Source organism: Stegodyphus dumicola, chromosome 5, assembly GCF_044657685.1.
Source record: "Stegodyphus dumicola isolate Sdum_Otavi_A_Nest chromosome 5, ASM4465768v1".
NCBI classification, from domain to species: Eukaryota; Metazoa; Arthropoda; class Arachnida; order Araneae; family Eresidae; genus Stegodyphus; species Stegodyphus dumicola.
Window position 1 is genome coordinate 183,202,646 of NC_140772.1, and position 18,228 is coordinate 183,220,873.

The 18,228-nt window shown below is 35.0% G+C and overlaps 2 protein-coding genes across 2 annotated transcripts in view; one reads left to right on the forward strand and one right to left on the reverse strand.

Moving 5' to 3' along the window:
• Nucleotides 1–18,228, reverse strand: part of LOC118198962 (uncharacterized) — a 126,511-nt gene that overhangs the window by 97,857 nt on the left and 10,426 nt on the right. The gene's annotated exons all lie outside the window — the stretch shown is intronic.
• Nucleotides 14,827–18,166, forward strand: LOC118199815 (uncharacterized). The gene is made up of 2 exons (XM_035371680.2): nt 14,827–15,866; nt 15,963–18,166. The coding sequence occupies exons 1-2, from the start codon at nt 15,336–15,338 to the stop codon at nt 16,107–16,109; spliced, it is 678 nt and encodes a 225-aa protein (XP_035227571.1). The 5' UTR covers nt 14,827–15,335; the 3' UTR covers nt 16,110–18,166.

Genomic DNA, 18,228 nt, shown 5'->3' on the forward strand with positions numbered 1-18,228 from the left:
AATTTTAGAGATTAATAAAAATGCTTCAATATTTTGCTGCGCACCTTGCAATAATATAGAATCTGCAGAAGTTTATTAACTTTTAAAAGATTTCACGTTTTAATGTTACTGATCTTTTTCCTACTTACAATATACATAGCAATGATTTATGCATTTGCATAATAAATTTAAGGTATTCCAGTTTATGATTTAGTTTAATAAATAACTGAAATGAAATGATATGAATAATGAAATATTGAAGATTAATTTATTAAGTACACGCTAAAGAAGATTTGGTTCTTCTTTTACTCTAGTAGTAATAATCAGATGTTTTAGTAATAGTCTGGAGTAATAGTCTTAGTAATAGTCTAAATAATAGTCTTAGTAATAATCTAAGTAATAGTTAGTAATACTCTTAGCGATAATCTAAGTAATTGTCTTAGTAATAATAGTCACAGTCTTAGTAACGGTCTTAGGAATACTTTATGCAATAGTCCTAGTAATAGTCTGAGCAATACTCTAAGTAATAATCATACGACAAATGTTGATGAAAGTGAGATTGTAGGTGCAGTAGGGCTACAGTAAGACATCAGGACGCCATTACATGTGGTAGAATGTTTTACAAGCTTGAGGAAGGACGTAGTTTGATGTCTGTCACCTAAGAGTTTGTAGCGTTGCGCGCCTCCAACTTGCACGCAACCAAGAGGTGACTGTGAAAACTGGATAAAAGACAGAGTCTTGTTAAGGGTTTAAGTCCCTTTTTATTCAACGTAATAAATTACAAGTGCGTGCTCTTGACGCTCACAAACTGCGCCAACTCGGCGGTCAAATAAAAATAATAACCTGAAAAGAAACTAAAGACAAGACTCTAACTACGAGGCTCTCTAAAAGTAACTAACTCACCGCGTTTTACAATACCTCTGCAAATTCAGCAAACTTGAAGATCACTTGAACGATTAACACTACTTCCAGGCAAGCACACAGGCCGAAACGCGGGGTTCTTCAATTTCTGGCCAACTACCTCCGCGCTCGTGAAGTAAGAATATCACACCTCGAACTCGTTTCCTTTCTATTTAAATCAGAATACTTCCGCTGATAATTTGAATCCTTGCGCGTTCTACTAAAATTTACATACTCTGGCATTGGCAGTTCCAGGGGAAAGTAAGGCTTGACAGGAAAGATAGTTTAAACTTAAAATAAATGTTAGTTAAAATAAATATAAACCCTACAAGTTTATTAAGAGTCGCGAACCAGACAGGTGATAGGTGACAGCAGGGCCGGACACCCGGCCGGCTTACAATGACTACTCGGGTGCTGTCTGGACCCTGGAACTATTTATAATGCGACACACTAATACTACAATATACTACAAAATGCGGCACACTAATATACTATATATCAGGGGTGGCCAAAGTGCGGCGCGCGAGCCTGATACGGCTCTCACTGACAATTTGTGCGGCTCATGCATATAAAATATATGTATGAAATATGGTAAACTAAAACTATTCAGTGTCCAAAAGGAAGTAATTAATTAGTTTAGACTCATTTTACAAAGTTATCGGGGATTTCTTTCTATTTAAAACCTCCTCCACTACTTCTGTAATGATGTAAATATGAACTTGTGGCTTTTAGAAAATCTAGATGTGGCTCTCGAACATTCCTGAATTCAAACGTGCGGTTCTTACTGGCATGAAGTTTGGCCAATCCTACTATAGACTAATATACGTTGACACTAATACGTGGGTACGATATGCACATAAAAACTCATTAATAAAATTATTCTATTATTTTATAATAACTTAAACATGGATACGATACACTGATATATGTAAGAATTTGTAAGAATTGGAGGCTCCCTTCACCTGGACACAAGCGTTCCCATAGCTCAAAAGAAGGGGCCCCGAAACACTGATATATGTAGACACTTACACTAAGATACGTAGACACACTATATTACGATATATATATAATTAAGTATTGGTACACATAGATAATTTCGATATATTTTAAAATGCACTTTTATGTCAATATTAATAATACAGTATACTACTACAGTGTAAATCTGTATGTACTTAGATCTTGAAACATGACAACATGATGTTAGAGTACATTTATAGACACAATACACCAACGACACGATACGTCAATGTACATAATGCCATACACTAAGATACTGTACACTAAAAGATAGACACAATACACCAATGCACATAAATACGACATACTAATATACTATACACCAGTATTCTATACACTAATATACTATACATCAGTATGCTATACAATAATTCACTAATATATTATACACTAAAAAATAGACACAATACTCCAATACGCATAAATGCGACACACTAATATGCTCTACACTAATATACATTGACACTAATACGTAAGTACCATATACACAAAAATACACAAAGATAATACAATTACACGTGGATACAATACACTGAGATAGGTAGAAACTTACGCTAAATTACGATATATAAAAAACTTAAGTATTGATACACACAGATACTGCGTAAATTCGATATATTTTAAAATGCACTTTTGTGTGAATATTAATAATACACAATACTACTACAGGTGTTACTCTGTATGTACTTAGATCTTGAAACATGACAACATGATGCTAGAATATTTACAGACACCAATGACACGATGCGTCAATATACATAAATGCTTCACGCTAATATACTGCACACTAAAAGAGAGACACAATATACCAATGCGCATAAATGCGACACACTAATATACTATACACTCATACACGATACCCTAAAATATAGACACAATACACCAATGCACATTAATGCGACACACTAATATACTTTACACTGATATACATGGAAATTAATACGTAAGTACCATGTACACAAAAATACACGTGGATAAGATTATACAACCATTTAATTATACTAATGTAACATACACGTGGATACAATATACTGATAATACGTGAATACAATACATGTAAATAAGATTAAACAATTATTCAATTATACTACTGTTACATACACGTGAATACAACACACTGAAATATGCAGCCACATACGTATATTAAAATACTAAATACTACGTGGATTCGACATATTATGAAAGGCACATTAATATGAGTATTTAACACATGACTACTACAGGGGTTAAGCCTGTATGTGCTCAAGTCTTAAAACTTGACAACATGATATTAGAAATTTACGCTTTTGCCTGATAGAGATGTACCTAAGAAACCAGGCGGACATAAGTTGTAAGAGAATTTTGCACTGCACTTTGCGCTTGTCTATGCATTATTTTCTTGGTGCGTGCACGATGGGTACAGTGCGTGCTAAGGTACGTTGTAAGTGCGTTTGTGGCACGCTGAGCATACATGCTAGCAAGGTACTCACTTTGACACGTATGTTACGAAAACTGGCATGTGGGGCACCTATGCAGGGTTGCAGAGCTCCTGCCCCAGTACTTCTAAGTGATCCATGATTTTTTTGATTTTGTCCGCAAGTCGTGGTTGTTTCAGCACGAATCTTTTAAAGGCCGCCAACCAGACAGCGAACGATATTGCTTAGCAGCTGCGAATGTAACCGGATGACGAGTGTCTCTGCTGTGGCCAGACGATCTCATAAAGCTGGCCTATTTGCCCGCCGTCTTGGACGCTGCATATCATTGACCATCGGCGGCACCATTTATTGCAGTGCAGAAAACACAACTCAACAATGTCTTCCGATGAGAGTCGTTTTTTCAGTTTGACAAACGATTCTCGGGGTCAGTTGTTATGCAGAGAGATAGGGACACGTTTTCATCGCACTAACATCGGGGAAAGAGACCGCTGGAATGGTCCTGGAGGGCTTTGTATGGGGAGGCATTATGATGAACAGACGGATGGAGCTCGACGGTTCACTTCCCGGAGATCGTTGCTGTGGTGAATTTGTCCTCCTTCGTGACGTGCGTCTTTTTCGGGGTGCCATTGGTCCCGACTTTTCTTTCGCGGATGACAATGCATGGCCACATAGGATTCATGCTGACGCGGAGCTCCTGAAAAGTGAAGATATCCACAGAATGGATTGGACAACCTGCTTCCCTATTTAAATCGCATTAAACATGTACGGGATATTTTAGGGAGACGTCTGGAGGCCCGACCTTACTCTCCGGAGAACATCAGACTACTGAAATATGCTTCTTGAAGAATTGGAACTCTTATCTCAAGTACTATTAGATAATCTGGTGATGAGTATCGACAGACGGTGCAAAGCAATTATTGCAGTTAGAGAAAATCATATCCCTTACTAAGGCTTTATTGTTCCCTCCCTTGGCCAGAGATATTTTTTGTACCAACACCATTCTGTCAACAAAGTCTTCTTCTATTCGTCCCTGTGCGCTCTATTCATTTTTTTACCGCTACATTTTCCTCATCCTTTAAGTACGACATTGTACCTCTGTAGTGTAAATTCATGCCTCTCAATTTGTTTGCGGAATTAAGACCACAGTCCGAAATGTTGCTTAAGTTTTGCAACTTCTGTATATAAAAGATACGTTAAAGATGCAACAAGTTTGGAAATAATTAATCAATTCTTGGTGTCGCTATTTTATTTGCTTATTGTCTTCCACGACCGGGAAACTTCACATCATGATTTTAAGCTAAATATTTCATACAGAAAATAGAGATATTTTGGTTCTTAATCTACACTTTTATTGTTGCGTAAACTATAAAATGTTAACGGAATATTTCATTACCTAGTTTATGGCACTAGGCTACAGGCCACAATAAATGAAGACATTTGATAGAGGTTGTTAACGGGTACAGTGTAATGTTCCCCTCTTTCTGTAATTTTAAAAATTACTTCGAAATATAATACATGAATTTTGCACGTAATTTGAACAAGGTCCTTTGAAGCGTTGTGTGTAAAAAGTTGATGACAAACTTTACTTAAAAGAATTATTACTCTTAAAAGAATTCCGAGTGAAATATCCATTAATAATATTTACTATGTGAAAAATCTATTATGTAAAACTGTTTAAAGTAAATAATAACGAAAACTCGGCGAATTCTTCTTTATTTAAATTTACTGCAAACGGAAATCAACTCTAAAAAGACGAGTTCTCGAAGTTAAAATTGTTGTAATAATTATCATCAGCTAGGAATTAACCAAAGTAATTTCAGATATTCTTTGAGAGCTTTCTTTTCTGATCGGATTGCGTGTTTTTTCCTTTTTATCTTCTTCTTATTTTAATGCAATTAAATTTTAGGATTAACATCAATAAAACTCTCATTCTCCTTGTATTTTTTCTTTGCAATCTTTTATCATTCATAATACTTTTTTTTCTTCACTTCATTATGTAAAGTTCTAAGCAACCCCTAACATTCATTATTTATTCATAAGTTTTAATTACTGCAAATTTTCGAATTATGAAAATGTGATAAAATGTGTTTGAACAAAAATAATTAACTCAAGACCTATATGATTGCAGTGTTTAAAATAAGTAAGTGGCGTTGCATATGTAACTAGCACTCAAAGTTAGTACTATAATAGAAAATTAATTACGACACTTAGCTTTGTGAATGGTATTAATTACTCAGTAATTACAGCCTGGAAAAGATTCGATTACAGTTAATTAACACGAGAAGAGACCGCTTTGTCCTTTCTTTCTCATTAGCCAGGCTTAATTACAAAGTAGGAGAATAATTGAATAATTTTTGCGTACTTTATCATTTAAGATTTATTTTTATAACTCCTTACAAATGCTTCTTTCTTCTTTCTCTAAGGATGCAAATTGAGAGGGGAAATATTTTTAAGACAATACGCGACTCTCTCTCAAAATTTGAGAACCTTCAAGTATTAGAATATGTTTTGTTAATAACTAATTGTTCCGAATCTAATATTTATTAAAATGCGTTAAACAAAATACTATTTTAGACTGTTAAACTCTGGAGATAACATAACATATATGTAACTTATTGCCGATTTCATAGAAATTTATGAATGAGCATTAGTTTCCAAATTATGGAAGTTTTTGCGTATTAAATTTTAAGCATTTTGCATTATATAAAAGATCTGATGTGAAAACTACATGATTTCCTTGTACGGCCTATTAAATTATACACATTTTTTGTAGCGTTTCATTTAAACTTATTTCTTCAAATTTCATTTAAGATACTTTTCTCATTCATTTAATTCAGTTCTCACTTCGCGGTAAGGGAAAATACATAAGAACTCAAAACTTTCATTAAAATCTGAAAAATATAGCAAAACATAATGCACAAAATACAGTTAAAACAGTTTAAAAAAAAAAAGAAAAAAATTTACAATAAAAATTACAGTTTCTACGCAAAAACAAGCAACTCGGCCAGCGGGCATGAAGGCAGATTTTTTGGTGCACAAAAATAAAGTTTACTTTTGGTCCCACTCGGCAAAAAGACACCCTGTATAATTTATTTATTAAAGAAATATTGATTATATGATCTCCTAATATAAATTTAGTAGAATGTATCAAAATGAGGTAACATAAAAGCATGAAATTTAATTCCGAAAATTTTTTTAAGGAACTGCCTCGGATCCTGATTCTAAGCTTCGTCATTCTTGTGCCTGACTGCCAGTATTACATATATATATCAGAAGCTCTAAACTATAAAAGCCCTAAATTAATGAATTATAGTCTGAAAAAAGTTTTTTTTTTTTTTTTTTCTTCTTCATTTTCCTAAATATATCTGTATTTATATTCCTCAAACGTAGTATTCTAGTTCATTTTGAATTAAAGTTTAAATACAAAAGAAAATTTATATAGTCATTCAATTCGAAAGTTAACATAGTTAATGAAAGACCCTTTACGAAAGGGGAAAAAATGAATGAATTGCTAGCTGCAAAAGCTTTTTATGCGCCTTATAAAAGACAGTCTGACTGCTATTAAGCTACATTTCTTTATTTTGCGCTACAGCCACAAAATTAAAAGAGAACTAACAAGCAAAAAGGCTTTGTCAGGAATTGTTTTTTTGTTCCCTGGCTAGCGAAGAATGGTAGAAATGAAATATGAGTAAAAAACAAGAAATAATGATCTCAACGTTTCCTCATTTACTCGGATAATTAAGTGATTTATGAATAGCCCTGTCACTGATGCATTCTGTGACGAATCGTGACCGCTCGTTACTATTATAAATTACAAATAAAGAAACAAAAAGTCTTTTACTAAAGCTTTTCAATCATTCTCTTATTTTACGAACGCAAGTAAAGCTGATCCCCCCCCCCTATAAAAGAGAGTTCCGTATGTACAAAACCGCACGCTGGTCTGAGTTGTGTCATACCAACCAGTTTGTGACATCTTAGCATCAGGGTAATTTGTGCCCTGAAGCTGTTTGGTGTTGTTTCACCGCAAAAACTGACCTCAGCAGTTTGGCATATATGATAGCTTTTAAACCCGGATATGACCAACAGTTCTAAGCAATTGCCAGAATCAAGAACTTTTATTTCTGTAACTCCTCAATGAAAGAAATTTCGAACTTATTAACATTGGCGGAAGTACATGTTTCTTTAGATCTAAAACCAAAGTAACTATTTTACTTACATATCTGATATTAGTTTCATAGATACAAGAAGTGAGAAAAATATTGAATCTGTAGAACTATACTAAAAATCTGATGTGTACACCATATGACTTCCTCGTACGGAATATAAAATTATACACATTTTTTCTTCCATTTCATTTAAACTTATTGGATTGAATTAAATCTACTTCGCCGACAGCGCATAAACCACAATAGAATAAATGCATTCTTTAAAATTCACTCTATTTGTTTACCATAGCGATACTCTGGCGCTAGGTTCACTTAACAGCATTATGTTTCGTTCATATTATAACTCAGAATGCAGAAAATTTATATCATTTAAAGAATTATCTCATCGTTGCCACATGTTCTATTCAAATTCTATAATAAAGCTAGAACGATGTATAAAAGAAATTAAGCAAACAAAACAAAAAAGAAACAGTTTTCCCAGACGACGAAGTACTTCTCATTCAATTAATTCAGTTCTCACTTCGCGACAAGACAAAAATACATAATCAAAATATCTGTATTAAAAATTACGTACATAAAGTCAAAATATCTGTATTGAAAATTACGAAGTAAATCTTAAATACTTATTTCCTCGAAAAAATTTCAGAATGGATTAAGCATGATTTAATTCGCAATAATAAATGAAGGCGTTATCTTTGTTGTTGTGAAGCTAAGTTTCTCTAGATTGGCAACAAATCCACTATCCTGCTGTTTCAAATGTAAACAAGCAATGGCCGCCATGAAAAACATCATTAGGCTTAGCGGCACTTAAACAACTTTAAAATTGTTGATTATTCTAAAAATATTGCATACAGATTTACTAAATAAGGCATAAAAACCTTAACCGGAAGATAAAAACATAATTCAAGCATTTTTAAAGCAAAAAATGTACAATTTACAAACATATAAGAGTAAAGAAACTGAGATCACTGAGCCGGTTAACAGAGTAGATATATATATAAATATATTTATATACGTTTGGTGCGGCCGATTGCAACCAAAATACGAGGTGCACATCTACATGTATTAGCAGTCCTATATACAAAATTTCAACGTTCTGAGGCTACTCGTTTTTGAGTTATGCAAGATACGTACGTACGTACGTACATACGTTCGTACAGACGCCACGAAAATTTCTCTTCAGAATTCATTTTAAAGCAGTTTTATAATTTTTTTTTGGAGGAAAAGACTCTTTTATTCTGTCCTTACGTACAGATATCACTCAAAAACATCGTTACATTCCATTCGATAGCGGTCAAAATGGATATTTTTGTTGAAATATGCTGCCTGAAACTTTTCGCGATTACAATACTTCCTTTTTAATTCGTACAAGGAAGTAAAAATTGAGAAAGAAGGGCGCTAATCCGAAATTGAAAATTAACTTACTTGATTATACTTTGTGATGCCATCTGCAGAAAAAGCGGTCGTGATTTTCGACCTTTCTGCTCCAATTTAATAAATAATATCGAAAATCGTACAGATTATTTAAAACTAAAACGCATACACATAAGTTTATGTTTCAGAAAACAAAATAACAAATAACCAGAATGTTAAAATTATCATATATACAATCACAGGAATGTTATGAATTTCTTAGTGTGATGGTATATAACTTCGAATACCGTTGAAATGAATTTAATGTGTTTTAGGTGCGAAGGGCATGACGTTTAATAAATAAAGGTAACACCATATAACGTTAAAAAACACCATTTTGAGCAGAGTATAAAATCTGATAGCTTTCAGATTTTCTTTATTTTTTTTCCCTTTTATAAATTGAAACATATTAGATTTCATTTTACACTTAAAAATTTCATTTAATTATGCGAATGCAATTCTAATGACTGGAAGTTTAACTGAAGTTTTGGCAAATTCTTCTCATTAAGCTTTTAGCTGTGCAAAGCTAATAATTTTACTCACCTTTATACCACTCACATTCCAGACAAGGATTAAAGATTCATTGTTGAAAAAGCAATAAAAAGGCTTGAAAATAAAAGTCTACCAGACAGTTTTATTTTATTTCTATTCCTAAATCTTTCAATATCAAAGGAAGCCATTAAGAACGTGGTACCTTTCGAAAGCTCTTCCATTATAAAAACTTGGTTACCTGAGAAGATTAAGTACTTTTCACTGTCACAGATGACCGTTTGCATATTCTCCCAACACCAGACTTTTTAAAAAATAAATGCACTTTAAGGTCCTTCTGAACAGGTAAGCACAGACAATAATGAAATTTTTCAGTACGTTGTTGACCTTGAAGCATAAAGTGCCTATCCCAGAATTTCAAAAGCGGTTGTCTAAGTTCATTTCCGAAAAGCTATAAAAGACAATGAATTATTGATGTCGGTCAACGTAAGCCTCTCCGAATCATTGCATAAAAGAAAACTCAGTAAATAAAAATTGTTTTAAGGGGATAGTCGTAAATATCCATGAATTGAGTTCAAGACACCCGATAGCAGTAAGTTAAAGAACCCTCTTGCGGATTAGTAGTAAAATAATTTATTCTTTTAAACTACATCCTTTGATTTAACTCTTAGCAAATAATTCTTTATTAAAAATAATCCTAAACAAACAAAAAGTCGTTTTACCGTTGTGAATTCTCAAATTATTACTTATTAGGAAAAGAAGATATCCTGTGCTTAGACAAATTATTCCTGAATGATTTTTTCTGATAAATTGTGTGTATTAGTCCCATATACACAATTTTAATAGTCTACGGTTATGCGAGATACATATGAAGGCAACAGATATCACGAAAAAATATCTTTCGAATCCATTTTAAATCCACTTTATAATCTGTTTTTGGAAAAAATGTTCTGTATGTTATAGTACGCACAGTCGTCATGCAACAAAATCGTCCAAATGGATTCGGAAATGGTTGCATAGTTATTTTTTCGAAGCAAGAAATCGATGAAATCCGCAGCTTCCTCGCAGAAGAGAGGAGAAGAGCGAGAAAATATCTTTTTTAAAGAGCGACTGGAGATTATGAACCCAATCGCCAAAACTTGCTGGTGACGAATTGTTGTCCACCATTTTTTCAATTCTGGTGCCACTGTAGAGCCTTGCAGAATTTTTTCGAAGCTGGAAATCGAAGAAATTCGCAGTGCTGTCGCTGGAATTCGAATCTCGGCCTACCAGTTAGACGTCGAGCCTGCTTCTAGTTACACCAGGAAGGCATGCCACCAAAAAGGAGGGGGGAAATACCTTATGTGGTCGAAATGGATATTTCTTTTGAAATATGATACTGAAAATTTTCACGGTTACAATACTTCCGTTATTTCGTAGAAGGAAGTAAAGGGTTAACCAATAAATAAACAAATAATAACTTAATCTGCTATAAAATGCAGCCGAGAGCTAAAATTTTGGCAAAAATTTGTGTTCTTCAAGAAGAGAGACTTCGTATCAGTTTGCTTCAAAATGTTGAATTTTTCTATAAAACCAACATCTTATTTAAGGACTTTACCTAATTTCAAATATTTTTTAATACTTTTTTTCATGTTAAACTGCTTTGCAAAAGAATTCTGAAAATATTTTAAATTAATGCTTTAATTGAAGTAGCTGAACTCAAGGTATCCATCAGAAGCTGAATTATGCTATTCGCTTGTTTTTCTTTCCAAACTGAGTAAAACAAGTTTGTTGTTTCACTTTTTTAAATGATATAATAATAGTGTGTATTTGTATTTAAGAAGCTATTTAATTAATGTTGATGAATGCTTACAACGTGTGTACTGGTATACATACTATGTAGCCTATAAATAAAATAAATGCAGCGCTGATATTCTAGAAGCGGAATTAATTTCAGTGTTTTCTTTAAACTGAAACAGAAATGGGTCTTGGGTTAAAAATGAAAGATAATTTCATAGTTTAATTGTCTCAAGAAAAGGGCGGTTTGCAGTAATGAAATATTTTTATTCTTTTCAACTCTTTAATACGTAGTTTACCCCATGTGTAAAGTGAATAATTCCTCCTAGAAAGGCGAATTTCCTCAAGGAAATCCTCCTCGAAGATATTATTTCCTATAGTTAGTCCTCGTGTCCTTTGCCGTAGTCCAAATAACTCAATCCAATTAATTGCTAAAATTTTAATATAAAACAGGTACATCGGAAGAGAAAAAATTAAATTATCTTGTCTCACATTAGATCCTGCAGAGGTTAGAAAGGGAAGGAGGAAAATTACACTCATGTCCATAAATTAAGGATAATTCGGAGTCACGCGGAAATCGAACTCTAAAATAAATATATCACCTGTAAAATCACTACACACATCTTCAAGAATCATATGCAAATTTCTGGAAGTAACCAGATGACACCGATGGTACGTCACAATGACGAGAGTGTAAGAGAGTGATGTATAAGGAATACAGGCAAAGAAGTAAAATTGCTCGCAGGCGCTTTATAAGCATTTCAGTGCAATAACCGAATAGTTATGACACAAAGGACGCATTTGGATGATTTTTTACGAGGTAGAATTATCGGCCGTCTGGAATGTGGGCGTACCCAACTGGAAGTATCAGACGAACTTGGAATTGCCCAGAGTGTGTCATCTCCAGGCTTTGGCAACGATTCCAAGATGATGGTAATGTGAGTAGACGTTACAGCACAGGTCGCCCCAGAGTTACAACGCCGAATGAGGACCGGTATTTAGCAGTTACTGATAAAAGAAACAGGCGGAGCACAGCCTCAGATCTGTCTCGTCAGCTCTCTTCAGCCACTGGTACGAGAATTTCAAGGCAGACCATTTTCAGACGCTTAGGGCAGATTGGTCTATATGGTCGTAGACCTGTCAGATGCGTTCCACTTACTGCAACTCACTGTTGCCTGCGGTTAGCCTGGAGTAGAGAGCATGCATTGTGGACACCGCAACAGTGGGCTTGTGTGACGTTTTCCAACGAGTCCAGGTTTAGCTTGCAGTCTGATTCTCGCTGGACTTTCATATGGAGAGCTCCAAGTACCCGTTACCTCCAAGAAAACATCATTGAACGATAACGTTACGGTGGTGTAGGAGTGCTCGTTTGGGGTGGAACTATTCTGGGTTCCAGAACTGACCTGCATGTTCAAATTGGAACCATGACAAGCCAAATCTATCGGGACGAGTAGGTATAATAGGCCGGTTTGGGGCCACAGGGAGCGGGGAGCCGATGGGCGGAACCTCCTGAGGCGCAGAGGGGGGGAATTGAGCACGCGAGGTTGCTACGTCATCAACCACGTGGCTCAAGCACGGACACACTGCTTCTTGTTCGTGACGTCATCACGCATTATCACCTCGGATTATCTTGCTACGTCAGTTGCATGTTTCGTCCTGTTTATGTTTTCATGTCCGCGCTTATCTGTTGACGCAAATCCGCAACGTGATTGCAACATGTTAGAATTTCTAGAACATTCTATTTAGTTCAGCAACGACCGCTAGAGGGCAGTAGTCTTACCCATAGCGCTTTCTCACTGGTTCTCGTGGATCCTGACCAAGGCTGATATAAAGAGACGCTGGACCCTTTTTCATCATTTCCTGTATGCTTCGCTCCTGCTTTCGCCCTGCATGTTTGAATCCAGTCGTGTTATTCGAGGTATGTATTTTATCATAGATCGTGTTTGTATTTATAGATTCTATGTTAATATTTAGTTTGTTTTTATTAGATGTTAATATTTATTTATTTTCAATAGCTTATTAGATGTTAATATTTATTTATTTTCAATATCTGTTAGTATTTATTTTTTTTAGATAATTAATACTTACTTGTCTATAAAATATTGTTTATTTCATGCATGGTTTTATAATTTCTTCTTTATTTTTGTTTGAAAATTTTCCTAAGGACTATTTGTTGACGTTGCGTTTTAATGTAAATCATTCATTTTCGAAACCTCTTTTATATTAATTTTATTCTATATTTTTTCGCTATTATTTATAGATTACATTTATTGAAATATGATACCTAATGTAAATTTTCTTCGTTAAATTAACGATACTTCGTATTTTGATGTAAATATTAATCGCATTCTTTAAATTATCTTTAGTATTAATTCAGAAGTCAAACAACAAAAATCAGCGCTATTTTTACAAAATTTCTGTGAAAATTTTGTAAAAATAACGCTGATTTTTGTTGTTTGACTTATGAATTAGTATTTATTCGGCGTGTTATTGTGTCTTAATTATCTTTAGTATGCTTTCTCTTTCCTATTGTAATTCTTTTAATTAAATTAACGCTATTTCGTGTTTCCATGTAAATATTATCGCATTTATTAGACTGATGATTTGCCCTTTGCACTCTTTCTGTTTAACGCTGCAATATATTTTTAAATGAGTTTGTTTCCATATTACTATTGTAAGTAGGTTTATTTTAATATTTTAACTTTCCTGGACTTGTTTAATATTTTTTCATGAACAATTGATTTTTTTCTTTATTTTTTCAGATGGAACATACATCTGAGGCTATGCTTTTAAATCACGAGGCTTCTCAGACACAAGCCAACGTAAGTATTTTTCTTTTTCAAAACTTGTATGTTTGAAAATTTTTGAGTTATAATACTTATTTTTGTCCTCTTATATTTTTAGATGGATCCTGAATATGTTTTCGAACATGAAGACATGCCTTTGGACGATCAAACCATTGCTATTATGGATTTTGGTGATCTTACATCATCCCAGTTGGATTTGCCTTTTGTGGATAATCCAAATTTAACTTGCTCGGAGTGTAATAAAACCTTTACACAACGGAGGAATTTAATAAGGAATATTAACGTGCAACATTCGGCAGGTAAATACATTTGCTCCATATGCAAAAAGATCTTCCGACGATCCGATAAACTAGATAATCATATGAAGTTTCATGCTAAATCACCGAAACCTGGACCATCTCACGCAGTGAAACGATCAGCTCCTCCCCCACCACGCCTGCTTCTAAACGACCACGACAAGAACGCCCACCCTGTCTTGGTACGTTTGCTACGGAAATCATTTATCCCAGTGATGACACCAAGAATGACTTACAAGTATTTTTAGAATTTTCAAGAACCAAAGTCGCAGGTAAGATTGAACAAGCTGCCGCACAGCACCAAGGTATCAAATGGTACTTGAATGCTTGTGTAAAGATGGTCAGAAAAGTCTCAGAGACCGAGGAGGAGACATGCACCCCTTACTTTCGGTCCAGATGCAGCACTACGCTCACGGGAGAAATGCCCGACATGCAAACAGCTATTGAGAAGGTAAGGAAATTTATTTTATATGAATTATATATACAGTGTACAACATAAGAATTAGTGTCACTCATGAAACATTTTATTTTTATAGGTGCTGGAGTCTCTAGAAAAGTTTATAAGAAAAGGTTCAGGATGGGTTTTAGACTCCGTGCAATACCTCGAGCTCAAGACCGCTGTCTACAAGCCCCTGGCAGCCTCTTCTTACATACCTCTGCCAAAAGCCTTAGGCAGTAAAATGGCGGTTCTCAATATCCAAAACGAAGACCACAAATGTCTCGTCTGGAGCGTCCTGGCGGCCCTTCATCCCGTTGAAGGTCATGGAGAACATGCGTACAGAGTAGGCCATTACAAAACCTATGAAAATGAAATAAACGTGGATGGCTTGTCTTTTCCTACCCCCATTCACCAGCTAGTCAAGTTCGAGAAAATGAACAACCTGTCGATCAACGTGTTTGGTTGGGAAAACAATGAAATTTTGCCTCTTCGAATCACGAAGAGTAGAAACGGTAATTTATCCTTATTTTATAACCTTTTTAACAGATATTTTTCTCTTTTGCAGGTGACCGCCATATCAATCTGCTGCTCATTTCCGATGAGGAAAAGAGACATTATTGTCTCATTATTATCTCATTATGTCTCGTCTTCTTGCGGGCCTCACGAAAGTCGAACATGCTACATTTTATTGTGACTATTGCTTACACAGGTTCAAAAAGGAGACCCTAGATGCTCGTGTAAAAGACTGTCAAGTACATGGTCCCCCAAAAATTAAAATGCCTAAAGACAAGTGGTTGAAATTTGACAAGTCGCAGTTTCAGCTTCCAGTACCTTACGTTATTTACGCCGACTTTGAATGCATTTTAGTGAAGCTAGCCACCTGTTTGCCGGATCCATCAAGGTCTTCAACTACTCCTGTTGCCAACCATATAGCATCCGGATATTGTTATACTATTATTGGACCGAATGGTGAATTTTATAAAGCTCCAGTTATCTACCGAGGAAGAGATGCAGTCGATCACCTCTTAGCTGCTCTTATTCGTGAGGAAGAGAATCTAACAGAACTACTGAAAACAAATGAACCAATGATCTTCACCAAAGAAGACCAAGCTATGTATGAAACAGCCACTCATTGTCATATTTGTGGACAATCTCTGAAAGGTGATAAGGTAAATTTTTTGGATTATTTTTGTTATCAATAACTATAACATAAACTACGATGTGATTCTTACTTTCTTTCTGATACTTTCTTTCTTCTGTTTTAGGTCCGTGATCATAATCATCTTACAGGTCAGTATCGAGGAGCTGCTCATAACAGTTGCAATCTGAATTTTAAGCATGGCAACTATATCCCTGTGGTCCTTCATAATCTCCGGGGATACGACAAACAAAGGCATAGCAGTGCGAAATAGACTGCGAAAAAATCCCCCGAGACCATAGCCCTTTTGATAGGGTTGGCCTTGATAATAAGAAAGTCCCGAGCCGGTTTGATAATCATAATTTTGAGTACAACATTCGTATGGTACGAGCATCTTGATGTCTTTTTTACAAATAAAACTTTTCCTCTTCTGTTGTCATATTTATAGGATTTGTCGTCTTCGGAAATGAAGCACAAGAATTAACTTACCTCTCTCAAAAGGAACGAATGTACCCGAATTGAGTCGGATTTCCACTTCGATTGTATTAAATGAATTTCTTGCTACTGGTACATAATGCGGCCTGTCGTATTGTACATTTACGGTATCACCATCTTTTCCGGTAACTGTCACGACTCTTAAGAGGGGAGCTTGCACATTACCAACAATCTGAGGCGAAACGATATCACTATACACATAAAGTAATGTATAAGCAGAATGTAAATCACCTACATATGTACTATTCCATGTACCTTCGACAATCTGCGGTTCGAAGCCTAATAAACTTGCCAATCCTGAATCATAAAAGATTAACCGAGCTCCATTTTGCGTCACAATTTTCACTCTTTTTGTTGAACGATCATACTGTAAATAGATTTTATCTTTAAATGATGCTAAAGTCATGGCTTTTAAGAGATCTGGGACACTTTCGTAACATCCTGGAAGTATTTTTCTATTGGCAACTTCCCTTACACCTGAAGAGTCACCCAAATCAAAGCCAAAGAGATTGTTATCTTTGTTAATATTGTACCAGGTGTGCGGGTAAATGATCTCAGAAAGACCAACTTCCCATTCTCCGTTCAAAGATATGGGTACAGGCAACTGAGTAATGAAATGAGAGATAGTATTTTCTGGAAAATAATGTTGAGAGCTATCACTAGGTAACGTCATATAGAAAGACATCTTGGCAAATGGCGATTCTTTACACGATGTGGAGTTTCTATATTCTTTTCACAGCGCTCACCCATGCATTAAATTTTGGTGGATAACCTAAGAATTTCAAATAGTATTCCGTCACACCATTTCTCTTTCTTTCTCGCAACACTTTTTCAACAGGATAATATCCCGAATCTGAAATTTTTTGCAGTTCCTTTTCGTAAAATGTTCCTTCAATAACTTCTCCAGCGAGGTCTTTAAGTCGATAAACAGGTGGATTTCTAGGATTTTATGGATCGTAAATATTTCTCTCGTCCAGTTACTTTCATAGCCTTTTTCAAAAATCATTTTTAATTTGCTAACCCGCACTGTATCTCCCATTTTGAACTTAGGTTGAGGTTCAGGTAGGTCTTTATATAATTGATTCCAGACTTGTCTCTCATTGTGTTTATTGACATTCACTGGTTCCATTTGAATAGAGCGATGCCAGGTGTGATTATAACTGTGAATTAATTTATCTATTACATAAACGTAACGATATGTGTTCATTTCACTGAAGTACTTCGACATTTTGCTTTTGAGGGTCTTATGCAATCGTTCAATGATGCTTGCCTTCACTGTACTGTTCTCAATTGTGAAAAAGCGAACTTTTTCTTTTTTAAGAAAATTTTGAACGATTTTATTCTTATATTCTTTACCTTTATCGGTTTGTAGCACATGTGGTTTTCTTTCGCTAAAAATATGTTCAAGAGCTGATTTGACACTCTGACCTGTTTTATCTTTGAGTGGAATAGCCCAAGCATATTTGGAAAACACATCAATACATGTTAGCAAATGCTTATATCCGTCGTTGTGTTTGGCAAGAGACTGCATATCTGCCAAATCAGATTGAAACTGAACGTCGATGCCTCTGACGAGGACGCGATTGCGACGAAAATGTCGCTGGGTAGGCTTGTGCAAAGTATATGACTCTTTGCTGGTAAGCCATTTCTTGATCGTTTTGTGACTTTCTTTGCCTTTTAAAGCACGATGCAAAGCACTCACTACACCAAAACTGGCGGGAAGGGCTGGATCGCGATACATCTGAGTAAGATTCATGGTATGTACAGCAGTGATTTTTACTAATAGAAATGTGAACGCTCATTTATAGTTTTCTCTAAATTTATAGTTTATTTATAATTTATAGTTCTCTTTAAAATATGCAACCTCTTATTTCTACAACAATCCTTCTTATGAACGA

Excerpts from the sequence above, each read along its gene's own strand:
- LOC118199815 (XM_035371680.2), top strand. The coding sequence starts at position 15,336 with ATGTCTCGTCTTCTTGCGGGCCTCACGAAAGTCGAACATGCTACATTT. Across the intron at positions 15,867-15,962 it reads AATCTCTGAAAGGTGATAAG|GTCCGTGATCATAATCATCT; the intron begins GTAAATTTTTTG and ends CTTCTGTTTTAG.